The sequence below is a fragment of the Podarcis bocagei genome (genome assembly GCF_964188305.1).
Source record: "Podarcis bocagei genome assembly, chromosome: 18".
NCBI classification, from domain to species: domain Eukaryota; kingdom Metazoa; phylum Chordata; class Lepidosauria; order Squamata; family Lacertidae; genus Podarcis; species Podarcis bocagei.
The window spans coordinates 7326316-7351995 of NC_138144.1; the positions used below are offsets into that span (position 1 = coordinate 7326316).

Sequence of the window (25680 nt, forward strand, 5' to 3'; positions counted from 1 at the left end):
ATGGAGGCAGTGAGAGATTTTACTTTCTTGGGCTCCATGATCACTGCAGATGGTGACAGCAGCCACGAAATTAAAAGACGCCTGCTTCTTGGGAGAAAGGCGATGGCAAACCTAGACAGCATCTTAAAAAGCAGAGACATCACCTTGCCAACAAAGGTCCGTATAGTTAAAGCTATGGTTATCCCAGTAGTGATGTATGGAAGTGAGAGAAGGGCCATAAAGAAGGCTGATGGACGAAGAATGGATGCTTTTGAATTCTGGTGCTGGAGGAGACTCTTGAGAGTCCCATGGACTGCAAGAAGATCAAACCTCTCCATTCTGAAGGAAATCAGCCCTGAGTGCTCACTGGAAGGACAGATCCTGAAGCTGAGGCTCCAGTACTTTGGCCACCTCATGAGAAGAGAAGACTCCCTGGAAAAGACCCTGATGTGGGGAAAGATGGAGGGCACAAGGAGAAGGGGACGACAGAGGACGAGATGGTGGGACAGTGTTCTCAAAGCGACCAGCATGAGTTTGACCAAACTGCGGGAGGCAGTGGAAGACAGGAGTGCCTGGCGTGCTCTGCTCCAGGGGGTCACGAAGAGTTGGAAAACGACTAAACAACAACAACAAAACCAATAGCAAGAGATTCAGATGACGTTAGGGATTGAGTTTAATCAGTCAGGTACCAATCAGAACAATGTGAATGGTCAGAAATAATGTCCACACATGAAAATATTTCCATGGAGTTTTGCACCATTGCCTGCTCTCCTCCCCATCTGCCTGGCAGCTCACAAATAGGGCTCATCACTCGACAGTTCCCATTTCCGTGGTGCAGGGCCAGGTTTCACAGGCTTTCTTTCCGTTGGTGCAATAGAAGATTCTGAGCTGGAGGGGAAGAGAAACAGGAGATGGTTACATTTCCAAATCCTCAAAGGGTACAAGAATGTAGGGGGACCCCTGAAAAACAACTGAAAAATAAGACTGAAATTTTTAAATTGATTTCATATTCGTTTTGAATACAGAATGTTAAGTTTACTCAATAAGGTTTCTAGCTTTGGTGGAAAGATTAACAACAACAACAATAACAATAAATTTTATTTATACCCCACCCAATAATAACAATAAATTTTATTTATACCCCGCCCTCCCTGGTCAGAGCCAGGCACAGGGCGGCAAACACCAGTAAAATTACATCAAAAACATAAGGGGGGGGAACAATTTAAAATACAGGTTAAAATGCAATTTAAGCAGAGCAAATATTAGCACTGCTCGATTAAAGGAATACTGAGGCTTTTAAGCCAAGTCCACTCAGAGGGCAGATACTGTATGGTGTGACGATCTGAAGAAAAATATTAAAGGCTAGAGCTCTTTCCATCTGGAGTTTTCCAGTTTGGGAGAGAGCAGGAAAACAAAGGGATGAGGATGACTAGAGATTCACAAAGTTATACACGAAGTGGAAAAAGACACATTTCTCCCTCTGTCATACTTACAGGTTCAGGGTGTTAGTATTAATTTACAAGGCCCTGAATAATTTGGATGCAAGATCCCTCAAGGAGCAAATTCCTTATACCCCTGGTCACAGGTTGTCAGAGGAGTCACTCTGAATGGTTCCCCGTGGCTCAGATCCACTAGGAGCTATATGTTTAGTATTGTGGGTACAGTTTTATGGAACTTCCTTCCAGTTGACAGGCCCTCCTAAATGTCTGGTGCTTGCTACACACCTTTTCTTTATTACTGCAGGCATTTTAGTTGACATTTTATTGTATAGTTTTAACTGGTTGTTTTTTGTTTTGTTTTTGTATTAGAACCATAATCGCAGAATTGTACGGTTGGAAGGATCCCCCAAAGGTCATCCAATCTAACCCCCTGCGATGCAGGAATCGCACGTAAACAATTCCAAACCTCTGCTTAAAAACCTCCAAGGAAGGAGAGTCCCAAAATTAGTAACACCCATTAATTTAAATGATTCTACTCTGTTACTAGGGATGTGGGTGGCGCTGTGGGTTAAACCACAGAGCCTAGGATTTGCCAATCAGAAGGTTGGCGGTTCGAATCCCCGCAACGGGGTGAGCTCCCGTTGCTCGGTCCCTGCTCCTGCCCACCTAGCAGTTTGAAAGCACATCAAAGTGCAAGTAGATAAATAGGTACCGCTCCGGCGGGAAGGTAAACGGCGTTTCCGTGCGCTGCTCTGGTTCGCCAGAAGCGGCTTAGTCATGCTGGCCACATGACCCGGAAGCTGTACGCCGGCTCCCTCGGCCAATAAAGCGAGATGAGCGCTGCAATCCCAGAGTCAGTCACGACTGGACCGAATGGTCAGGGGTCCCTTTACCTTTACTTACTCTGTTACTGAATGTGGGAAATTTAAAATGTGGTCAAAAACCAACAATTCATGTCTTGCCAGACAGGCACATGATAGGAGCTGAAGTCTGTAGAGTTTTCCACCAAAATACTTCATAAAATTGGATACATCCCAAGCTGACCAGAGAGTTTTAATCCATTGACAGCTCAAAATGAAACTAAAGGAGCCAGCTGTCTGTCTACAGTTTTACCTTGGCTGCGCCAGTCCAGTAGGTGAGTGTTTTCTGTAGGCTCTTGAATCAAATAACAGCCAGGCTTGGCCTCATTTAGTTTCCAAGATTGCTAGGCTGAAGTGGGTGTAGACCAAAAGGAACACAAAACCTACCTGGCATCCTGCTGCCCTGGAGCCAACCTTTTCTGAGCTGATACAAGGACAATGGGAGGGAAAGTCTCCCGGCGTCCGTCACGGGTGCAGTAGTAATTGTTTGCAAATTTATGGCTGGGGCCGACAGGGAGGCGTGGAGGTGGCTGAGTCCTAAAGAACAAGACGTTTAAGAAGGTCAAACAATGGAAGGGGGAAATCTAAGATGTTTGGTTCAGTTATCTGACCAGTCATTAGCAAACAACAGGATTGATCTCCCATAAATTGAAAGTATCTAAAGGGCTGAGCTCAAATGACATTTCCCCCCCATAATATGGCATGATTTTATTTCTTACACAGATATTGAGGCACATGACCACTCAAGCGCCATCGGCATATGCAAATGTCTGGCTTGTTTTAAGACAATAGAGCCTTTATTCACAGTAATAATGGAACTCACAGGTGGAGGGTGCGAATCCTCCCACCCAGCCTGGAAGCTCATTGGGTTGTTCACTCACTCTCTGCCTGGCCTACTTCACAGGGTTGCTGTGAGGATAGAATAAGGAGGAAAACTACGTACATGACCGTGAGCTCCTTGCAGGAAAGGTGGGACATAACGTACTAAATATTTTTTATCAATAAATTTACTCAGTATTCTAAATTTCTTCTCCATTATTTGATTTATATCCCACCCTTCCAAATGAAGGAGCCCCAGACAGCAGTAATAAAACATGTTAAAGGTAAAGGTAAAGGGACCCCTGACCATTAGGTCCAGTCGTGGCCGACTCTGGGGTTGCAGCGCTCATCTTGCTTTATTGGCCAAGGGAGCCGGCATACAGCTTTCGGGTCATGTGGCCAGCATGACTAAGCCGCTTCTGGCGAACCAGAGCAGCGCACGGAAACGCCATTTACCTTCCCGCCGGAGCGGTACCTATTTATCTACTTGCACGTTTTGTGCTTTTGAACTGTTAGGTTGGCAGGAGCAGGGACCGAGCAACGGGAGCTCACCCCGTCGTGGGGATTCGAACCGCCAACCTTCTGATCAGCAAGTCCTAGGCTCTGTGGTTTAACCCACAGTGCCACCCGCGTCCCTCTAATAAAACATGTTAGGGTTTTTTTTAAAAAAAAAACATTATCTCAGGGTTATTGGGAACAGTGTCTTTCAAACGTCTGGGCAAACAGAAACGTTTTAGCATTTCATAGAATTGTAGAGTTGGAAGGGACCAAAAAAGGTCATCTCGCTGTCCAGTCCTCTGCAATGGAAGAATCTTTTTGCCCGCCGTCGGGCTCGAACCCATGACTTTGAGATGGAAAGTCTCACGCTCTGCTGACTGAGCTGTCCCAGCTCCGACTTTCTCCTGAAAGTCCATCATGTGTGCGGTTGAAAACTTGTTTCATTGGGGGGGAGAGGCCTGAGCCTGAGATCTGAACCCAGGGCTTTGGTTCCCTTCCAAGGGAAAGGCAGCCAAGGAAGCCGTCCTACACTTGACACCCCACCCCCTTACCTCTTGGCAATCTCTGTGTAACGAAGCTGAAGTTTCGCTTGGAGATCTCGCTGTTAACAAAAAAGAGAGAAAGATAAAAGAGGGGCAAGGCTCAAGTCAAGAGTGCCACCTGGAGGGCAGGAATCCTGTGTTTTCTCAAAAGCTAAACTGCAACAAGAACTGGCAATCTGAAACCAAGTTAATACAGTGGTACCTCAGATTTCGAACATAATCCGTTCCGGAAGACCGTTTGACTTCCGAAAAGTGTTCCAAAATGGAAGCAATTACTTCTGGGTATTTGGCGTTCGAAAACCAAAACGTTTGGTTTCTGAGATGATCAAAAACCGAGGTACCACTGTAATAGCATTTCAATGAGCAGAAATCATATTACTTGCCCCAAAAATGGAAAGATGCATAAATCCCAGCGAAGGAAGAATGGATACAAAAATTAACGGAATATGCAGAAATGGCGAAACTTACCGCAAGTATAAGAAATCAAGATAACCAGTTTTTTAAATAAAAGAATGGAAATGGTTTATTGAATATTTACAGATGAATTATAAATACAGTAGATAAAAACACTGTCAGGATTATTGTAATAACCTGCAGTTTTATAAGAGTATATATTTAAAGAAGATAAATAAATGAGCAAATTAAGTTAATTTGGATATGCAGGAGATATTAAAAACAAATTTAAGGAACGTCAGAAAGAGGGGGAAGGAAGTCAAGTTTTGAAATGTCAAAATGATTGTAAAATTAGTGAAATGTATAAACTTGAAAAGAATGAATGAATGAATAAATAAATGTATTTCAATGGGCCTGCTTTAGGTTTCAGTGCAAGCAAGGCGATGAATGAAAAGTCACAGCCACAACATGCATCTAAAGCATATTTAGAGTATGTGGCTTCGAATTGCAGTTAAAACAAGTAAACTTAGTCCCATTTAAAGCACATGATTCCCCCCCTTCCCACTCCTGGGAACTGTAGTTTTGAGGGTGTTGGGAATTCTAGTTTTGTGGGGGATCCTATTGTTTTGCAGAAGAAGCCATATGCTTTAAATGGAACTAAGTTTGATGAATTCATTGGGTTGCCATTTAACTGCCTTTTTTAAAAAAATTTGGGGGTTCCCCCCATTTTAATCCAGGAGCAGGACTACAACCCCCATGATCCCTTGCACAGAAAGGGGACAGGGCTAGGCTATCGGATGGGAAACCGTGCGGGGGTGGGGCGGGCTTAAATCCACCAGGCATAATTTCCCACTACCGTTGCCACAGGGATCCTTTAGAGCAGGCTTCGTCAACCTTCGGCCGCCAGATGTTTTGAGACTACAGTTCCCATCATTCCTGGCCACTGGTCCTGCTAGCTAGGGAGCATGGGAGTTGTAGGCCAAAAAAACATCTGGAGGCCCAAGGTTGAGGACCACTGCTTTAGAGCAGCAGTTGTCAACTTGTGGGTCCCCAGATGTTATTGTCATGGAACTTTGGAGTGTCAGGCATAGCCCTATTGGCTTTAGCCCAAACGTAGCAGAGTTTTCCTGCACAGCGAAGAAGCTAGTTGCGGCAGTAATGACTAGTCAGCTAGACTCAGAATAACTATTTACAGGATTTATTAAAAGGAAAAATAAAACCAGCAGAGTTTCTGCATACAAATAAAAGCAAAATAAACCCTCTCTTTCTCTCTCTCAAAACCATACACAGCACTTCTAACTCCTAACACACCTCACACCAAACTGTGCTAGCAATCCCTTGATAACAGAGTTGAGTGCTGCTCGTTAACCAATCAGAGTGAGTAGTTTCTAGGTCAAGCAGACCTGGGCTTTCTGCCAAGAGTAAATTGACACCAGCTTGAGTTAATTGGTGAAGCTAGAATCTGCAAGTTTCCCACGAGAACCAATTAACAGAAACTGAAACAGAAACTGAACACCCCCTCACAGATTCTGCTGAACAATTAACTCCAAATACACCTATGTAGGAGATCATTTTTCCAGCAAACCTAAACCCTTGCACATTCGCTTGTTCTTTACCTTTGCCAATGGTTTAGTTAACACATCTGCTACATTTTCTTCACTTGATACATAAGTACAGGTGATTACATTGTCTTGTACACAGCAACGTACATTTTGGTATTTTACAGAGATATGTTTTGAACGCGATTTGAAACCCTCTGTTTTACTTAAGGTTATACAAGCTTGATTATCAATGTAAACTTGTACTGGTTCTCCACAATTTACATTTAAATCTGTTAACAAATGCTTGAAATAAATCACCTCGTTGCACAATTCACTCAATGCGGCGTACTCCGATTCCGTTGATGACACACTTACAACGTCTTGCTTGCGTGACCGCCAGCTGATTAAAGCTCCACCGACCATTATGACTAGTCCTGTGACAGATTTTCTATCTGGCAAATTTCCCCAGTCACTATCACAGTAGCAACTCAACATTTCATCCTCTGAAGAATTTAATTGTAACATATAGCCAATTGTCTGTTTGAGATACCTCAGAACTTGTTTTACCCCTTTCCAGGCATTTAGTGTGGGTTTTGAGACCAATCTACTTAATATGCCTACTGCATAGCTAATATCAGGTCTGGACCACTGTGCTATATACAATAAACTTCCAATTACAGAGTGATATACATCAGGATGTTCAAATTCAGGACTCTCATCTATGTGAAGTGTTTTTATGAAACCTGGATCCATAGGCACCGCTGCCCCTTTGCAATCCTGCATCCTGTATGTAGTCAGTAGTTGTTTAACTTTGTTCTGCTGACTAATTAGGCAGCTGCCATCTTGGGCCCAGCACACTTCCAACCCTAGATATGTCCTAACCGGGCCTAAGTCTTTTGTACACCCACCTGCAGCCTACAATCTTTGCCCCCTCAGGCGCTGCTACTGGTGTAAAAACCTTGTGCTCATTCAGAGAGGACATCTCTTCCTCCATTGCCTGTTTCCAGCGCTCTGCCTCCTCTTTTGGTAACTTTAACACCTCCTGAAAACTCTTGGGTTCTGCAATTACACTAAACACATTTGCAGTATCAGGAGAAAAACGCACCGGAGGCACTCCTTTGTTTTGTCTTTTAGATCTTCTGGGAGAAAATTTTTCTTCTGACCCACTTTCCTCCTCAGAACTATGACCTCTCTTTTGTTGCTTAGCAACTGGTCTCTGGCTAACTTCACTTTCCTGAGAGCTCTTATCTGAACTTTCCTCCCCCTCAGACTCTGATTCTCTATGTCTACCTTCAGAGTCATGAAGCTCCTGGGAAGGTTCAAACCAAACCTCAGTATTGGCATGTAGTCTCTCCCAGCCACTATGTTCACAAAAACTGGCATTCCTGGAGATCACAATGCCATTCGTCCCTTCAGCAAAGCGGAAACCTTTTCCCAGCTCCTGGTAACCCACAAACACTAGCTGTTTGGTCTTAGGATCTCCCTTCTTTCTCATTTGTTTCGGAATTAATACCCAGGCTTTTGATCCAAACACATGCAAATGGTCAATTTTAGGTTTTTTCTGAAACAATTTAAAGTACGGGGTTGTACCTATTGTTTGATGAAAGAGCCTGTTTTGGAGATAACACGCGGTGAGCATGCTCTCCCCCCAATAAGACATGGGCAAATCAGCATCATCAAGCATGGCAAACATCATATCTTGTAAAGATCTGTTTTTCCGCTCCGCAACGCCATTCTCCTCTGGGGAAAAAACGTTCGTTTTTCTATGCCCAATGCCACGCTTTTGTAACCAATCTTTAAAGGCATTTGACATAAATTCGCCACCTCTGTCCGTCTGAATCCTTTTGAGTTTAATGGACAGAAATCTTTCCACAGATGCCACCCAGCCTTTAAACTTAGTGAACACGTCACCCTTATTCTTCATGGGAAAAACCCAAGAATAACGCGTGGCGTCATCCACAATTGTTAGTGAAAAACGCGATCCACCCCTGCTTACAGCAAATGGACCAATTACGTCCATGTGAACCAGCTGTAGCGGTGACTCACTAACTCTGTCACTTCTGGGGTAAGAGACTCTGTGGGTTTTAACCTTTTTACAGACATTACAATCAAGGTACTTGTTACAACTCTTTAAATTACCCCCATCAGCCAATTCAGACATTTTTAGTACACTTTTCCAGCAAGCATGCCCCATTTTCCTATGCAATAAGTGCACACAGTTGTCATGTATAGCTTTGTTATTCACTGCAGGCTGAGATTTACTGACTACTGCTGCAACTTGAGATCCTGCTTTAAGCCAAAACAAGCCTCCCTCTGACTTAGCAGTGCCTAAAATCTCACCAGCCTTCTTAATAATGCAACTGTCTCCTTCAAAATACACTTTAAACCCAGCTTTTAGCAAACAATCTACAGACATCAGATTGCTCCTTAATGACGGCACACAAAGTACATTTTGCAGGCATTCACGAAGACAAGGAACATAAACCGCACCCCCCGAAATCACTTCGGAAGTACTTCCGTCTGCTAGAGCCACCTGGCTGCGCTGTGCTGAGTTCTTGGAAACAAACAATTCATCTGAATTCACGATGTGGCGAGATGCTCCCGAATCGACCACCCAGACCGCTTGTTTCTCATCAGCACTCTTGACCTCGCCGGTCACCAGCTGAGCCGACTGTTTTTGTTTGAAGAATTTCTTTTTACGCTGCTGCTGCTGCTGATCTCGTCTCTGCTCCTGCACCGGCAACTGAGACTTGACCAACTCCGGACATTGTCGTTTTAGATGCGCTGAAGACCCACATCGGAAACAACGCCTAACAGCAAACGCTGACTCCTCACCAGGACGCTGCTTTTGCTTCACCTCTGGCATGGCATGAGAACTCCTTCCAAACCGCCCGCCAGTAGAAGTCTCTGCAGCCAACGACCTTTCTTGCCTCTTCTGCCATTCTTCAATCAAACGCCCAGTAACGTAACTGACTGATAAATCACGCTCCTGTATGCCTTCTAGAGACAAAACTAAATTGTCCCAGCTTTCCGGGAGAGAACTCAAAATAATAGCCACCTTCTCCTGCTGGTCTAGTGCACAGTCTCTTTCCTGTAGCGCAACAAACTTTAACTGTAAACTGTGTAGGTGTTCCTGCATTGTAACCCCAGGCTGTAACATTGCCTTGTACAATGCCTTGCGAATGAACAGCTTGGAAACCGCTGTCTCACGCACATGGAGTTCTTTAAGTGCTTGCCACACACCTCTAGCTGTCTTGATTCCCCTAACATACGGCAACTGGGAATCTTCCAGCCCCAAGACAATTGTGGCCCTTGCTCTTTGGTCTTTATCGAGGTCTTCATCATCAGGCTTCGTAGGAAACTTACTCACCACTTGCCAGAGACGATCCCTCTGCAGCACTGCCTGCATGCGTTCCGACCACAGCAAGTAATTGGAGTCATTCAGACGCTCAAAAGCCATCTGAACTGGTTGTGAGGCCATCTTGAGAGCGATGTCCCTGGAACCCGGAACCAGCTACTCACGACCACCGAGAGAGAAAACAGGAACCACAGCACCCAGCACTCACACGCTGCAGCTGTTGTCCTTGTGTCCGCTGCGTCACCAGCTCACCACGGTCAGGAACCAGCCAGTGTCCATCTGCTGCACCAACAGGAACAACAACTTCTGGAACTACTGGAACCAACGCCGTTGATGCTGACACCACCGCAACTCAGGCTGGCAGCACAATGCCCATAACCTCATGGAACTTTGGAGTGTCAGGCATAGCCCTATTGGCTTTAGCCCAAACGTAGCAGAGTTTTCCTGCACAGCGAAGAAGCTAGTTGCGGCAGTAATGACTAGTCAGCTAGACTCAGAATAACTATTTACAGGATTTATTAAAAGGAAAAAATAAAACCAGCAGAGTTTCTGCATACAAATAAAAGCAAAATAAACCCTCTCTTTCTCTCTCTCAAAACCATACACAGCACTTCTAACTCCTAACACACCTCACACCAAACTGTGCTAGCAATCCCTTGATAACAGAGTTGAGTGCTGCTCGTTAACCAATCAGAGTGAGTAGTTTCTAGGTCAAGCAGACCTGGGCTTTCTGCCAAGAGTAAATTGACACCAGCTTGAGTTAATTGGTGAAGCTAGAATCTGCAAGTTTCCCACGAGAACCAATTAACAGAAACTGAAACAGAAACTGAACATATTGGACTACAACTCCCATCACCCCTGAGCTCTGGCCTTGATGGGAGTTGTAGTTCAACAACATCTGGGGACCCACAGGTTGAGAAAGGCTGCTTTTTAGAGCAGGCATAGGCAAACCTGGCCCTCCAGATGTTTTTGGGACTACAACTCCCATGATCCCAAGCTAGCAGGACCAGTGGTAAGGGATGATGGGAATTGTAGTCCCAAACATCTGGAGGGCCGGAGTTTGCCTATGCCTGCGTCAGAGTCTGCCTGCCGGTTCCCAGCCCGGCTCGGTTCTTACCCCGGCCGCAAAGTTGCGGAGCTTCTGGATGAGGCGGGTGGCCGACGCCATTTTGGCCTGTGTTGTCAAGGGCACGGGAGCCGCGGTGCACCTCGGGAAAACGGCGGCTCGGAAAGTCTCTTCGGGGCTTCCGTAGTTCTGTGTAGTGCCGCGTGGCGCGCCGGGAGGAAGGGAGTCCCTTGCGGCAGGAAGAAGGTCGCGCAATGCACCCTGGGAGTGGTGAGGGAAACGCTTTGAGGAGAGGCCTGCTTTCTCTCCCTTTCTCCCTTCCTCTTTCTTTCCATTAAGTCTAAACGGAAGAATCCAAATCCCTCTAGAGAAAAATAAAGTGATAGGAAAGAGGATACTGTCCTTTTTTGTGTGAGAAGGGTGTAGCAAAGCATGCTGGGAAGAAGGACGTGAGAAGGGTGTAGCAAAGCATGCTGGGAAGAAGGACGTGAGGGGCCGAGTGTGTATTTGTGGAAATAAATGAAACCCAATAGATAATTTATTAATAAAGCTAAGAAGTGAAGCCTAACCAAAGACAACGTGTGATTTATTTATTGATACATTGAGAAACGAGTAAATTTCACATTCAACAGAAACCTCTCAGCGCGGGGCATGCCGGGAAGCGACTGTTGACCTGACGGAGCTCGCTGTGCATGCTGGGAAGCAGCCCCCCTTTGGACTACAACTCCCGCCATCCACGAGCGCTGACAGCGCCGGCGGAGGCTGACGGGAGTTGAAGTCTTTACGTCACACACCCCTTCCCGGAGCTGGTAGGCGTGGCCTCTTCCCCCTCCGAGGCTATATAAAGGCCCGGCCCGGGCCACGTGACCCTTTCCGCCTGCCGCCTTCGCCTCCGCCATGGACACGAGCCGCGTGCAGCCCATCAAGCTGGCCCGAGTCACCAAAGTGCTGGGCCGGACAGGCTCGCAGGGGCAGTGCACCCAGGTAAGCCCGGGAGAGGGGTGGGGGTGGACAAGGCCTCCTCCCCCCATCCTGCTCCTCCACTTCGGGGAGGGGTTGCACTCTGCACGCCCTCAGAGGCTAACAACCCCCTTCCTCCTCCTCTCATCTCGGTGCCTGAGTCTGGGCTTCTTCAAGGCAAAGGAGGGGCCTCAGCGACGCCACAAGAGGGTTGGACTAGATGATCCTGGGGGGGATTTGCACTCTGCACGCCCTCAGAGGCTAACCACCCCCTTCATCCTCCTCTCGGTGCCTGAATCTGGGCTTCTTCAAGGCAAAGGAGGGGCCTCAGCGACGCCACAAGAGGGTTGGACTAGATGATCCTGGGGGGGATTTGCACTCTGCACGCTCTCAGAGGCTAACCACCCCTTCCTCCTCCTCTTGTCTCAGTTCCTGAGTCTGGGCCTCTTCAAGGTGAAGGAGGGGGCTCGGCAACGCCACCAGAGGGTTGGACTAGATGATCCTGGGGGGGGATTTGCACTCTGCACGCCCTCAGAGGCTAATCACCCTCTTCCTCCTCCTCTCGTCTCAGTGTCTGAATCTGGGCCTCTTCCAGGCGAAGGAGGGGCCTCGGCGACGCCACCAGACACACTACCTCGCCATCAAATTTCGTGGGTCAGGGCATCAGAAAAGTTTGGTGGTTCGAACTCACTCAGGGGGTTGGACTAGATGATCCTCGGGGGGGGGGGGATTTGCACTCTGCACGCCCTCAGAGGCTAACCACCCCCTTCATCCTCCTCGTCTCAGTGCCTGAATCTGGGCCTCTTCAAGGGAAAGGAGGGGCCTCGGCGACCCCACAAGACGGTTGGACTAGATGATCCTCGGGGGGGGGGATTTGCACTCTGCACGCCCTCAGAGGCTAACCACCCCTTCCTCCTCCTCTTGTCTCAGTTCCTGAGTCTGGGCCTCTTCAAGGTGAAGGAGGGGGCTCGGCAACGCCACCAGAGGCTTGGACTAGATGATCCTCGGGGGGGGGACTTGCACTCTGCACTCCCTCAGAGGCTAACCACCCCTTTCTTCCTCCTCCTGTCTCAGTTCCTGAGTCTGGGCCTCTTCAAGGTGAAGGAGGGGCCTCAGCGACCCCACCAGAGGGTTGGACTAGATGATCCTGGGGGGGATTTGCACTCTGCACGCCCTCAGAGGCTAACATCCCCTTCCTCCTCCTCTCGGTTCCTTAGTCTGGGCCTCTTCAAGGCGAAGGAGGGGGCTCGGCGACGCCACCAGAGACTTGGACTAGATGATCCTCGGGGGGGGGGGGCATCCCTGACCACTCTACAACTCTTGGGGTAGAAGTATTTCGTAAAAGGGTTCCAGGAACGAAACCCTTGGAAGAGCCTTACTCCTTTTGCAAAGTTTAAATGCAGTTGCGCGGGGGGGTGCAAACCTCAAAGCGCTCCCCTGTAAAGTGCAATCGAGAAAAAAGTTTGCAGCCCTATTTAAAATACAACTAATAATAAATTATTATTTCTATCCCACCCATCTGGCTGGGTTTCCCCAGAAACTCTGGACGGCTCCCAATAGAGTATTAAAAACATGATAAGACATCAAACATTAAAAGCTTCCCTAAACCCATTAATGCCACCTTGATTTTCCTAGAAGCATCTGGGTAGGTTTGTAAACCTCCCTGTGAGTGATTATTATTATTTATTAAATGTGTGTATACTGCCATTCATCTGTAGATCTCAGGACAGTTCACAACATAAAAATAAAAAAATTCATTTAAAAATGAACAAAAGCAAACCATAACGCCCCCCTTCAAATGTGAGTCGTCGTTACGAAAATAGGTTGCCCTCACTTGCAGAATGGTTAGTGTAGTGCCCGCACATACTAAACAGGTCCTAAAACCTTGATCCTTGGATGAAGTGCAGTGTATAATTTAAAATAAATAATGACCATTAAGCAGTATAAAAATGCAATGAACTTAGCAACACTAGGATCTTTTGCAGGTGACATTCACGGCAGGCAGGGCTGGGTAGCTCTCTAAAGAGGACGATGTAGTCCTGCAATAGAAAGGAAAATGTATTCTCTGCGTGCTCGGGAACCCTGCCGTAAATATTTGAAGCCTTGCTTTCAAAACAGGTTCAGTTTTTGGTTGCCTGTTGTTGCAGCCCAGCTCCTCTGCCTTGGTTCCATTTCATCCTGCTAATGCCTCACTGTCTCCTTCGTAGGTCCGTGTGGAATTCATGGATGACACCAGCCGTTCGATTATCCGCAACGTGAAAGGCCCAGTCCGGGAAGGGGATGTCCTCACGCTGTTGGAGTCTGAACGCGAGGCCCGGCGGTTGCGCTGAGCTGTAGCCAAGTGAGTCTTCTTCTAATTACTCATCCCCTCTCGAGCAGAGCGCAGTTCAGCCTTGCTCAACCCTGACATCTTTCAGTGCACGAAATACAATAAAAGCAGCTGAAGGCAATACTGGTGGGAGTGAAAGCAGCAGATACATATAAAATCCACAAGGAGGACAGGAGGAGAATGTTCTGTTGTGCAAGGATAAATATATAATCTAATAATAATTTATTATTTCTACCCCACTCATTTGGCTGGGTTTCCCCAGCCACTCTGAGTGGCTTTCAACAGAAGATTAAAAACAGAATAAAACTTCAAACATTAAAAAATTCCCTAAAATGGGCTGCCTTCAGATGTCTTCTAAAAGTCAGGTAGTTGTTTATTCCCTTGACATCTGATGTGAGGGCGTTCCACAGGGCGGGCACCACCACCAAGAAGGCCCTCTGCCTGGTTCCCTGTAACTTTGCTTCTCACGGGGAGGGAACCGCCAGAAGGCCCTCAGAGCTGGACCTCAGTGTTTGTGTTGATGCCTCTTTGACTACAACCCGGTGGTTGCATCCATCTGAGTTGCGCTGGGATTAGAGCCACTGAAATTAAGGAGTCTCTGAGTAGGAGTAACATTGGATAGAATCCACTATTGGAGAGACCTATTCACCCAGCTGGAAAAAGCCCTTGGGAACAAAAATGTCTACTCTCTGTTCTCCAGAGAGTAGACACCTGCCATATCTCAACAGGAATGCTTTTAATTTGGGCCACCAAATTAAAAGCCTTGCTCCGAGTTAACGTGGAGTGGGCCTCAGATCTTTGGAACTTGCAGGAAAAGGATGCTTTTTAAATCTCTGGTCCATTGAACCCATCATCAATTACAGGTGCTAACATTCTAGTTTCAGTCTGCTTTCCTGGCCAGGATTTTGGCAGGTCTCCCCTTTCTATCCACCTAGCCTTAAAGCCTTTTTAAGAATCCTTCTGGGGCATCCTCATGCCTGCAGTTGTCTGATCAATAGTTGGTGGTCCATAGGCATGCTGAATGATTGAAACTGGGGTTTGATTCTCTTCACTTAGGATGAGTTTAAACGACCTAGCAACTGGCTTTGAATTATTGCAGTTCACTAGAAAATATTCCCCGGGCGTAAGGAAAAACCTTTGCGTTCAAACTTGCTCAGAGCCTCAGTTGCCCCCCAAATGGAAAACCTTGCAGGATATGCAACTTTTGCTTTGGAGTAAAAATAATAACTCGTAAATTGTGTCTTGTCAAAGGCTTGGAGGACCCAGTGCTGTTTGGTGGATTTTTCTCTTATCTGCAACCAATACAGACACACAGGACTACCTCTCCACAATACAGGGTGAAAATCGGTTTTCCTAATGGTTTTGAAGGAATTCAGCAACATAATAATATCACTGGAAGGTCACGGGGTGGTTCACAACATAAAAATACAAAATAGGAACACAAAATAAAACAAAAACAAACCAATAACACTCCCCCCAGCACATTTAAAAGGGCATAGAAGCTTCCTATTCTATTGGATGTACTGTGTTGCTTTTGTAATTCATTATTTTTATTACATTGTTTTGTTTGACTTTATTTATATTTTATTGTCGATAAATTATTTTATTTTGCAACGCACACAACAATAAAAAGGGGGGGGGCTTAAACAGAAAGTACAAAAACAAATGCAAATAATGAACTTCTAACCACCTTTCAGAAAAAGGAAAACAATGACTGACTTGACTTTAAATGTGCTCGGAACTCAAATTCCTGTTCACCCCAGCCACCAGTTGGGGGAGTCCAGCCCCACTTGCAGGTCCAGGTTGTGCAGTGCTGATCATTCCCCTAAACTTTCTGGCGCTCTGAAATTCAGCTGCCTGTCGATAGGGTTGAGGCATGCAACTAAATCCCGGTTTGTTTTGTTTTCTAGGTTGGGTCAAAACTCCCATGCGATGTGTTTGTACAAGCCTGGTTGAAGAGTGATGAGCTACCCTCAGTCCTTCCAATAAACTTCCTTTGCCCTCCACCACTTAAACTTGTGTGCAGTGTTTTTAAATTACCATAGCAAAATATTTCGTAATGGTCGAAATAGTTGTATGGTGTTATGGGTACATACGCAGCTCCCTGCCTGCCCCATTTAAGCCCAATCCCTATTCATTAGGTAAAGGGACCCCTGACCGTTAGGTTCGGTCGTGACCGACTCTGGGGTTGTGGTGCTCATCTCGCTTTATTGGCCGAGGGAGCCGCCGTACAGCGTCCGGGTCATGTGGCCAGCAGGACTAAGCTGCTTCTGGCGAACCAGAGCAGCGCACAAAAATGCTGTTTACCTTCCCGCTGGAGCGGGCCTATTTATCTGCTTGCACTTTGACGTGCTTTTGAACTGCTAGGTTGGCAGGAGCAGGGACCGAGCAACGGGAGCTCACCCCGTCACGGGGATTCGAGTCGCCGACCTGATCGGCAAGTCCTAGGCTCTGTGGTTTAACCCACAGCACCACCCGCATCCCTTATCCTTATTCATTACTGCAGTTATATCTGAGGGGCAGGTGGGGCTTGTCCACTGGGAAGGTGGCCCATCTAGGAGAAGGAAAACGCTGATCCTAAATTGGCTGCCTTGTGGGATATTTTTTCAGGAGAAGAAAAGGCAGTGTACCCTATACTGGAGACGAGCGAGTCCCACAGGTGGTTGGGTGGCCCCTTCTGGCAACTCCTGCATCGAAGCCAGCGCCAAACGTCTTGCTCTGCTTTCCTCTGGACTGTATCAGCAAGGCCACGAGGGGGGTCTTGTTGTCTCAGGACCTCCAGACACGCTGCCCGGGCTTGTGCCCGGGGGGGGGGGTCACATCGGTGCTGCTCATACAGTGGTTTCACCCCCGGAGGCACACTCCATTATCTCAAGGTGGCGTAGGAGCCTGCAAGCTTTCTTCAGCCCTCCCCGTTTTCTTTGCACACACCGTCCCCACTCTTAGGTCACCTCCACGCCATACATTTAAAGCATGCGGCTTCACACAAAGAACTCTGAGAACTAGCGCCTCCTCTTTGCAGAGCTACAATTCCCAGCACCCTTCCAACACCACAGTTCCCGAAGTTTCTTGTGGGATGGATCAAATCTATGCTTCCAGGTGCCATAAGAAAGCTGCAGCGATAGCTCAGGATTGTGCACACCCTGGAAATGATCTCTCTCAGCTTCTGCCTTCTGGAAGAAGGTACAGGGTTACAAAGACTAGGACTAGCCGCCTGAGAAAGAGTTCCTATCCATATGCGATTTGGGTTTTAAACGCAGTGTAAGGAGTCTCTATGGGAGTATATTGTATTTAAAAATGGGGTATCAGAGTTTTTAGGGGGTTAACCAGGTTGGGATTAGCAGGCTTGTTGGTTTCTGAATGTCTTATGTAGATTTTTTTCAATTTCGTTGTTCTGTATGGGACAATGACTAAGATTATCGTATCGTATTAATGGGACACTGATTATAGTGTGGGTGTGCCTGTATCCTCTGATTTATTCATGTATCTTTGCTGGTTACTGCAACAGCTTGAATCCTCTTCCTTGGCGCCTGATGGTCAAAGGTCCCAGTTTCAGAACTGGGGCAGACCTGTGCCTGAACCCCTGCCCAGCTATTCCCAAATGGTGTCTACACACGGAGGCATGGTTGCAGCTCTCCAGGCCCCTCTATCTTTTCAAGGCCATGCTCCATTCCTAACCGCTTTTGCCTGTCTAGAATGTGCCATTGGAAACCTCTGCCCACCAAGGGACTTGTGGCCTCTGGAAGGTTGCCCATGAGGAAATGCAGTCCTCGGGATCAACAAGTTTCTCTGCCTCATGCAGGTGACATGGATATAGATTGGATAGGCCTGACTCTGTGCAGACACCACACATCTGAAGCCCATGTCTCCCCCCCACCCACCCAATAGCAATAATATTGGGAACTGCAGTTCCTATACAGCATCTTAAAAAGCAGAGACGTCACGTTGCCAACAAAGGTCCGTATAGTAAAAGCTCTGGTTTTCCCAGTAGTGATGTATGGAAGTGAGAGCTGGACCATAAAGAAGGCTGATCGCTGAAGAATGGATGCTTTTGAATTCTGGTGCTGGAGGAGACTCCTGAGAGTCCCATGGACTGCAAGATCAAACCTCTCCATTCGGAAGGAAATCAGCCCTGAGTGCTCACTGGAAGGACAGATCCTGAAGCTGAGGCTCCAAGACTTTGGCCCCCTCATGAGAAGAGAAGACTCCCTGGAAAAGACCCTGATGTTGGGAAAGACATCAAGGCACAAGGAGAAGGGGATGACAGAGGACGAGATGGTGGGACAGTGTTCTCGAAGCTACCAGCATGAGTTTGACCAAACTGGGGGAGGCAGTGGAAGACAGGAGTGCCTGGCGTGCTCTGGTCCAGGGGGTCACGAAGAGGCGGACACGACTAAACAACTAAACAACAACAAGAAGTTCCTATAATTCCCAGCCCTACAGTTCACAGGAGTCTTTGGTAGAAGTCATCTGCATTATATAGATGGGGTGTGTAAACAGATTCTCTGTACAACAGTTTTTGTGTGTGTGCTTAGACTGATGTCAAGGCATCGGGGCCTGGGAAGATTTTCCCAAGCTGCTCTTTTATTCAAATGCTGTAAAGTTTTGTTACTGATCCATTTTACTTCCCCAACGGGGAATGGGGTGGGGAGGGGGTGCATCTCAGCTGCTTAGCTACGAACTTTGTGGAGAGAGGCTGGTGCATTTTTTGTAGAGTGGTGCCCCGCAAGACGAATGCCTCGCAAGACGGAAAACTCGCTAGATGAAAGAGTTTTCCGTTTTGGAGGTGCTTCGCAAAACAAATCTATGGGCTTGCTTTGCAAGACGACAATGTCTTGCGAGTTCCTGCTGGTTTTTCCCCCCTCCCCCCCTTTTATAAGCCGCTAAGCCGCTTATCAGCTGATCTGATCAGCAGATAAGCCGCTGAAAGCAGCTAAAAGCCACTAATAGCGCTAAGCCGCTAATCAGCTGATCCGATCAGCAGATAAGCCTCTAAAAGCCTCTAATAGCGCTAAGCCGCTAATCCTTCAATGGGCTTGCTTCGCAAGACGAAAAAAACCGCTAGACGAAGAGAATCACAGAACGGATTCTTTTCGTCTTGCGAGGCACCACTGTATAAGGTCAGGCTGCATATTTGAAACCGGCATTGCGGCATGTAAGGTGGGCAATGGTGTTTCTGGGTTGAACGGCTGTAGCTCAGAGGTAAGAGCATCTGTTTTGCATGCAGAAGGCTTCAGGGTCCATCCCTGGCATCTCAGAGAGTTGGAAGGGGCTCCTGAGGGTCATCCACTCAACCCCCTGAAATGAAGGAATCTCAACTAGATCATACATTACACATGACTCTCCAACCAAAACACACCCAGTTCCCTCAACCGTTCCTCATAAGGCTTGGTTTCCAGACCCTTTGTTGTGTTGATGGAGAAACAATGGAAAGGCTATTTGGTGCAATTCCCAGGGTGAAAAGCTTTAATAAAGACTTTATTAACAGTAAAAGGGCTTAAATATTCCTGCACCATGCCGTCAAAATTCTACAACTTTCCCCTCCTTTTTTTTTTTTAAACCCTGCCTGCTGGAATTGCAAAGGACAAGTGTTGTGGGTTAGTGTCTCTTTATTCTGGTGAATAACATTGGAAGACATTATTTTAAAAAGGAGCTTTGCATATGAAACGATGCGCTGGATCTTTGGAGTGGCTCTTTAAAAAGAAAAACCAGCAGTCGGGAGCATAAAAAGATTAGAGCCGCCACTTCTGATTCCGTCCTTCACAGAGGAAACAGTCTGTTGCTAAAAGCAGGTAGGTATGCTGGGTAAGAAAAGTGCCTTCGGGCATAGGATGTTTCGACCGCTCTAAAAATCCGTTGCTTTTGAGAAACAGGCACGATGGCAAGAAGGGTTCTTAAGCTACCTTGGCCTTCGAAAACTGGGCGCTCTTCCAATATTTCGCTCTACAACTCCCATCATCCATAATCATGGCCGGGCTGATGGAGTCCGAACAACAGCAAGAGGACACCAGGTTGGGGAACTGAAGTTGAGTCATCTATATATTTTGGAAAGTAGGTTGTCTGTCCTCTTTAGAGTTCCCTGCCTCTTGAGAAACTGTCACCAGCCTTGGCATGACAGATCCTGAGGTTTGAGCAGCAGCCATCGAATGTTTGAATGCCGGGTGCCATTTTGATTCTAGGTGGCGGACCGAAATCTGACTTCAGCGCCACTTCAACTGTTTCTCCTTTATTTTTGCATAGCTTTGGCTGCCTCATGAGCTGCGGACAGCAGCCTTTGTCGGCGTTCGGACACCAGACACCATTTTAAACCAAGGTGGTGGACAAAAACGTGGCTTTGGCGTAACAGGTTCAAACTCACAAATGACACTAAAAAACACAATATTCTGGGGGTTTTTCACATTCCCGGGCAATGCCAGGTCCCGTATATATTGATTATTTTGCAGGAAGCGGCATATAAACCCCCTTCCTCACAGAAAACGGGCAACAACAAGAAGTATGGACCGAACTCCCCCACCCCCACCCCCCACAGTCCAAAGTAATGCTGAAACAGGTTGACCTTTGGCGATCCCTCGTAGCTGAGTAAGATTGTCTTCCATAAACACAGTTTTAACAATGAGTCCGTAAGTGACTGTGGAGACCAATTCTGGATCCACACGTCATTCCACAGTGGGGACATAGGTTTCCAGGCAGGAGTTGATCACGGTGTGGATTTGCTAAGCGTGCCTTCCTCTTAGCACATTTCTCCCTTTCGTCCTGAGTTCAAGCATCTTCAAAGCCCACGACACCTTTGGCAAAGGCTGTTCTCCAACTGGAACGCTCGCAGGCCAGTGTTTCCCAGTTGCTGGTGTTTATACTACATTTTTTAAGACTGCCTTGAGAGCCTGTTTAAACCTCTTTTGTTGACCACCAGCATTACGCTTTCCATTTTTAAGTTCGGGAGGACTAGGGCCCCACCCAGGGAAGGACTGGCAGATTCCTCCTGGCAGTCATAGCGTTGTACAGCTGTGGATTCTTAACTCCTGCGGCCCCTTCCATGTGGAAAACCAAGGCTGGACAGCCCCAAAGCAAGACTGTTTAAAAAAAAAGTGATGGGAAGGGCAGTGTTTCTTTGTTTTTTTTGGGTCAGTGAATTACGCCAAAGGTAACATGTCACTGCTGGGAATGTTCCTGTCCCTGTCCTGTAGAAATATAATCAAATCAAATCAATCTGTATGCAGAAAAAAACAAAAAGGGGGGGACGCACAGCAGTTACTGAAATAGTGATTAAAGGTAAAGGACCCCTGACCGTTAGGTCCAGTCGTGGCCAACTCTGGGGTTGCGGCGCTCATCTCGCTTTACTGGATGAGGGAGCCGGCGTTCAGCTTCCGGGTCCTGTGGCCAGCAGGACTAAGCCGCTTCTGGCAAACCAGAACAGCGCACGGAAATGCCGTTTCCCTTCCCGCTGGAGCGGTACCTATTTATCTACTTGCACTTTGACATGCTTTCAAACTGCTAGGTTGGCAGGAGCAGGGACCGAGCAATGGGAGCTCACCCCGTGGCGGGGATTCGAACCGTCGACCTTCTGATCGGCAAGCCCTAGGCTCTGTGGTTTAACCCACAGCGCCACCTGTGTCCCTTGAAACAATAATTATTACTTACCAATTTACTCACTTACATGCCGCCCATCTGACGGGGTTGCAGTCAAAATCACAAGCTTTTAATTGTAAAACAGAAAATTTAATGAAATTATGAAGTTGGCGGGGAGAACAGGGCTGACTCACCAGGTGAGCAGGCTGCTGACTGGGCGAGACGGGTAGATATCAACGCCGCTATGTCACGATGACCAGCTTCTAGAGCGATGGAAACAGCGTCGTTGCCTTCCTACAGACGGGAGGGGAGGCAAAACACACATAAAACAAGGCTGGAAGATGCCCTGCTTAGCTACACAGAAACAGAACCACCTACAGGGCGAAATGTGGCAGGTCTATTCTCCCCGCAACTGCCACTTGAGATGGCCGCCTCAGAGATAGGAAGCAGCAGAACCTCATTGCTTCAGGTTTAGGGGTTGCCCGGCTCCACCAGGAATCCCCAGCCCCTGAACTGGGCCAGCTGGTCATGATGGGAACAACTCTTTAAGAAACGGGTGCCTGAGTTTTCCTCTTCCCTCCTTGTCCCTTTCCCCTTGCGTGCTGTGTGTGTGTGGTTTTTTCTCTGAGGCGTCATTTTTTATTTGTTGCACGTAAGCCATTTTGGGAGGCATAAAGGCTCCAGGCGCTTTTGCTAGGGATTTTAGGACAAGCCCCGCCAAGAAAAATGAAGAATTTATTTATGTGTGCAACAACAGCGGCAAGAGTCTTGTTAGCACAAGGACGGAAGAATGAGGAAACCCCAGCGAGAGAACAATGGCAAGAAAAACCGATGAGTTATGCGGAGTTGGCAAAGTTGACCTATAAATTACGTGAGAAGGGCAATCGTGACTTCAAGGAAGAATGGGAACTTTTTACAAACTATCTTAAAAAAACAACAAAATGATTTGGACCCCATCGCAGGTTTTGAATAAATATCCACAAATTTATTAGTAGAATATATGACAGATAAGGCACTGATATGTACAATTTTTAACATGCAGAGAATAATATGTGCAAACAAATCAGAGAGGGGAGCTGAGGGAAGTCCTTAGGGGGTGGGGGCGATGTAATTGGTTATTTTGTTTGATAATTTGTTTTGTTAAAATGGTTTAATAAAAAATATATTCATAAAAATAAAAAGCCAAAGTGAATACCAATGATATGATTGTATATTATTAAATGGAAAACTAATAATAAATATTTTTAAAAATAATATATTGAAAGGGACAATGAGGACTAGGAGCTTGAAGAGGGGGGAACCCGAAGCTCTCTGTGCAGAGCAACCCAGCTGCTTACTGAAATATACTTGGAGTCGAGAGTGGATTTCATGCTCTTTATTCAGCTCATAGTGGTGAGGAGGAATGGAAGTTCCCCCAGAATGTCTGCTTTATATATGTTATTTACACAATGGGCCCCACGTGATTGGCTAATTCCAGGATTCTCCTGTAGGCCAATCAGGTTGTGGATTCACTTCCACCTGGAGTTGGATTGTGTGGCTCCTGTGGACCAATCAGACTGCTGCATTCTGGACCCTATTGTTCTAGGACCAATCAGGCTGCTGCATTCTGGGTCCTATTGTTCTAGGACCAATCAGACTGCTGCATTCTGGATCCTATTGTTCTAGGACCAATCAGACTGCTGCATTCTGAATCCTATTGCTCTAGGACCAATCAGACTGCTGCATTCGGGATCCTATTGTTCTAGGACCAATCAGACTGCTGCATTCTGAATCCTATTGCTCTAGGACCAATCAGACTGCTGCATTCTGGATCCTATTGTTCTGGGACCAATCAGACTGCTGCATTCTGGATCCTATTGCTCTAGGACCAATCAGACTGCTGCATTCTGGATCCTTTTGTTCTGGGACCAATCAGACTGCTGCATTCTGAATCCTATTGCTCTAGGACCAATCAGACTGCTGCATTCTGGATCCTGTTGTTCTAGGACCAATCAGGCTACTGCATTCTGGACCCTATTGTTCTAGGACCAATCAGGCTGCTGCATTCTGGATCCTATTGCTCTAGGGCCACTCAGGCTGCTGCTCCTAGCTGGAATTAAGATTGCTGGAAGAAATATCAACAACCTCAGATATGCAGATGACACAACATTGATGGCAGAAAGTGAAGAGGAATTAAAGAACCTTTTAATGAGGGTGAAAGAGGAGAGCGCAAAATATGGTCTGAAGCTAAAAAAACGAAGATCATGGCCACTGGTCCCATCACCTCCTGGCAAATAGAAGGGGAAGAAATGGAGGCAGTGAGAGATTTTACTTTCTTGGGCTCCATGATCACTGCAGATGGTGACAGCAGTCACAAAATTAAAAGACGCCTGCTTCTTGGGAGAAAAGCAATGACAAACCTAGACAGCATCTTAAAAAGCAGAGACATCACCTTGCCAACAAAGGTCCGTATAGTAAAAGCTCTGGTTATCCCAGTAGTGATGTATGGAAGTGAGAGAAGGGCCATAAAGAAGGCTGATCGCCGAAGAATGGATGCTTTTGAATTATGGTGCTGGAGGAGACTCTTGAGAGTCCCATTGACTGCAAGAAGATCCAACCTCTCCATTCTGAAGGAAATCAGCCCTGAGTGCTCACTGGAAGGACAGATCATGAAGCTGAAGCTCCAAGACTTTGGCCACCTCAGGAGAAGAGAAGACTCCCTGGAAAAGACCCTGATGTTGGGAAAGATGGAGGAGAAGGGGACGACAGAGGACGAGATGGTGGGACAGTGTTCTCGAGGCTACCAATATGAGTCTGACCAAACTGCGGGAGGCAGTGGAAGACAGGAGTGCCTGGCGTGCTCTGGTCCAGGGGGTTACGAAGAGGCGGACACGACTAAACGACTCAACAACAAAAGTTCTAGGAGCAATCAGACTGCTGCCTTTAGGATCCTATTCAACCCAGTACATAACACTTACATTATCCACGATGGAAGCGTCGCAGTCCGGCTGAGTCAGCAGCAGCCTGACAGTGCCTGCCCGCCCGTGTTCGCAGGCGCACATCAGTGCCGTGGAGCCCTCTTCATCTTGAAGATTGATGTCCGCCCCACAGGACAGCAGGGCCTCCACCATCTCCTGCCTCCCGTGGCTGACAGCAAGCATCAGGGCTGTCTGGCCAGCCTGGAGCGACGCAGGCAAAAAAATGTTGAAAAGCACTTTCTTATCGTTCTCAAATCTTCCATTTCGTTAGCTCAAAACGCAGGATTTTCCCGATGAGCAGCACAGGGTGTCCAGTGAGATTCCTCCTATCTTGTTTAATTTTATTCTCAACCCCAAAAGCACTTTCTTATTCTAGTAATAATTATTCACAGTATAAATACCGCATTTTTCGCTCCATAAGACGCACCTAGTTTTTAGAGGAGGAAAACAAGAAAAAAAATATTCTGAACAAAACAGTGGGTGTATGATTTTTGTGGTTCATGCTGTGGCCACAGACATGATATGTGGTTTGATGGTGAGTTTGGGGTAGCCCAATGCAAAAATCCTGAGGATCCACGTAGATCCAGGCTTTGTAACCACGTTTTTTTGCGCCATTGCGGCCCCATGAAACAGTGGATGCGTGGGTTTTTTTGGTGCAGGCTGTAGCCATGGGCATGCTATGTGATCTGATGGTGAATTTGGGGTGACCCAATGAAAAATCTTGAGGATCCATGGGCTTTTACGTCCCCGCTCCCAGGCAGCCTCCTTTATCTCTAGCCTCCCTTATCTCCCTCCCGATCGCTTGCCGATCAGCTGCTCAGCGGCTTTGTTTCAACACCCCCTTCCCTTTTTCTAAAAAAAGAAAAAAGCATGATCTGCTTTTCGCCCCTAGGCAATTTGGCTCCAGGGACCACACATTTGCTCCATAGATGCACAGACATTTCCCCTTATTTTTTAGGAAGGAAAAAGGTGCGTCTTATGGAGCGAAAAATGCGGTAGTTGCCACTGACATTTTGGCCTTTTCCCTTTCATCTTTTTCTTTTCTTTTTCCAATTTCCAATTTTGTTTGGACAAAGTAATGATCACAAATAGATAAGAATAAAAATGCGCACCCCACCCCCGAGACCGTTCCACTGTAACTATCCAGCCTCCCAAAATTTCAACACTTCTGGCAATGGTTTCACCACTTTCTAACCGTACAAATTCTACAAACACCTTCCATATCTCCTCCAAATCATTTCTCCTGCGTATTCCCCATCTTAACCTTAATGGAACATGTTGATTTATCATTAATAGCTATATCGTACGCCTCTTTATACCATTCTTCCAATTTATATTCTGCTTGCTCCTTCCTAGCTACCATATGATGATAA

At 46.8% G+C, this 25680-nt stretch overlaps 3 protein-coding genes across 5 annotated transcripts in view; 1 reads left to right on the top strand and 2 right to left on the bottom strand.

The window, feature by feature from the left end:
• Positions 1–634: 634 nt before the first annotated feature.
• Positions 635–10691, bottom strand: NDUFA7 (NADH:ubiquinone oxidoreductase subunit A7). Its single transcript, XM_081178144.1, has 4 exons — positions 10547–10691; positions 4147–4196; positions 2666–2815; positions 635–867 (listed from the first exon to the last, which is right to left on the bottom strand). The coding sequence occupies exons 1-4, from the start codon at positions 10595–10597 to the stop codon at positions 771–773; spliced, it is 348 nt and encodes a 115-aa protein (XP_081034270.1). The 5' UTR covers positions 10598–10691; the 3' UTR covers positions 635–770.
• A 631-nt stretch (positions 10692–11322) lies between these two features.
• RPS28 (ribosomal protein S28) lies at positions 11323–15799 on the top strand. Its single transcript, XM_081178163.1, has 3 exons — positions 11323–11479; positions 13663–13796; positions 15695–15799. The coding sequence occupies exons 1-2, from the start codon at positions 11393–11395 to the stop codon at positions 13783–13785; spliced, it is 210 nt and encodes a 69-aa protein (XP_081034289.1). The 5' UTR covers positions 11323–11392; the 3' UTR covers positions 13786–13796; positions 15695–15799.
• Positions 15800–19375: 3576 nt separating this feature from the next.
• KANK3 (KN motif and ankyrin repeat domains 3) overlaps positions 19376–25680 on the bottom strand; it is a 33552-nt gene continuing 27247 nt past the window's right edge. For all 3 annotated transcript variants that reach the window (XM_081177641.1, XM_081177639.1, XM_081177640.1), the window contains exons 9-11: positions 24308–24508; positions 21545–21644; positions 19376–20962 (exon numbers count right to left, since the gene is read on the bottom strand). In XM_081177641.1, coding sequence (XP_081033767.1) covers positions 20934–20962; positions 21545–21644; positions 24308–24508 — 330 coding nt within the window. In that variant the 3' untranslated portion in view covers positions 19376–20933. The remainder of the gene's footprint in view (positions 20963–21544; positions 21645–24307; positions 24509–25680) is intronic.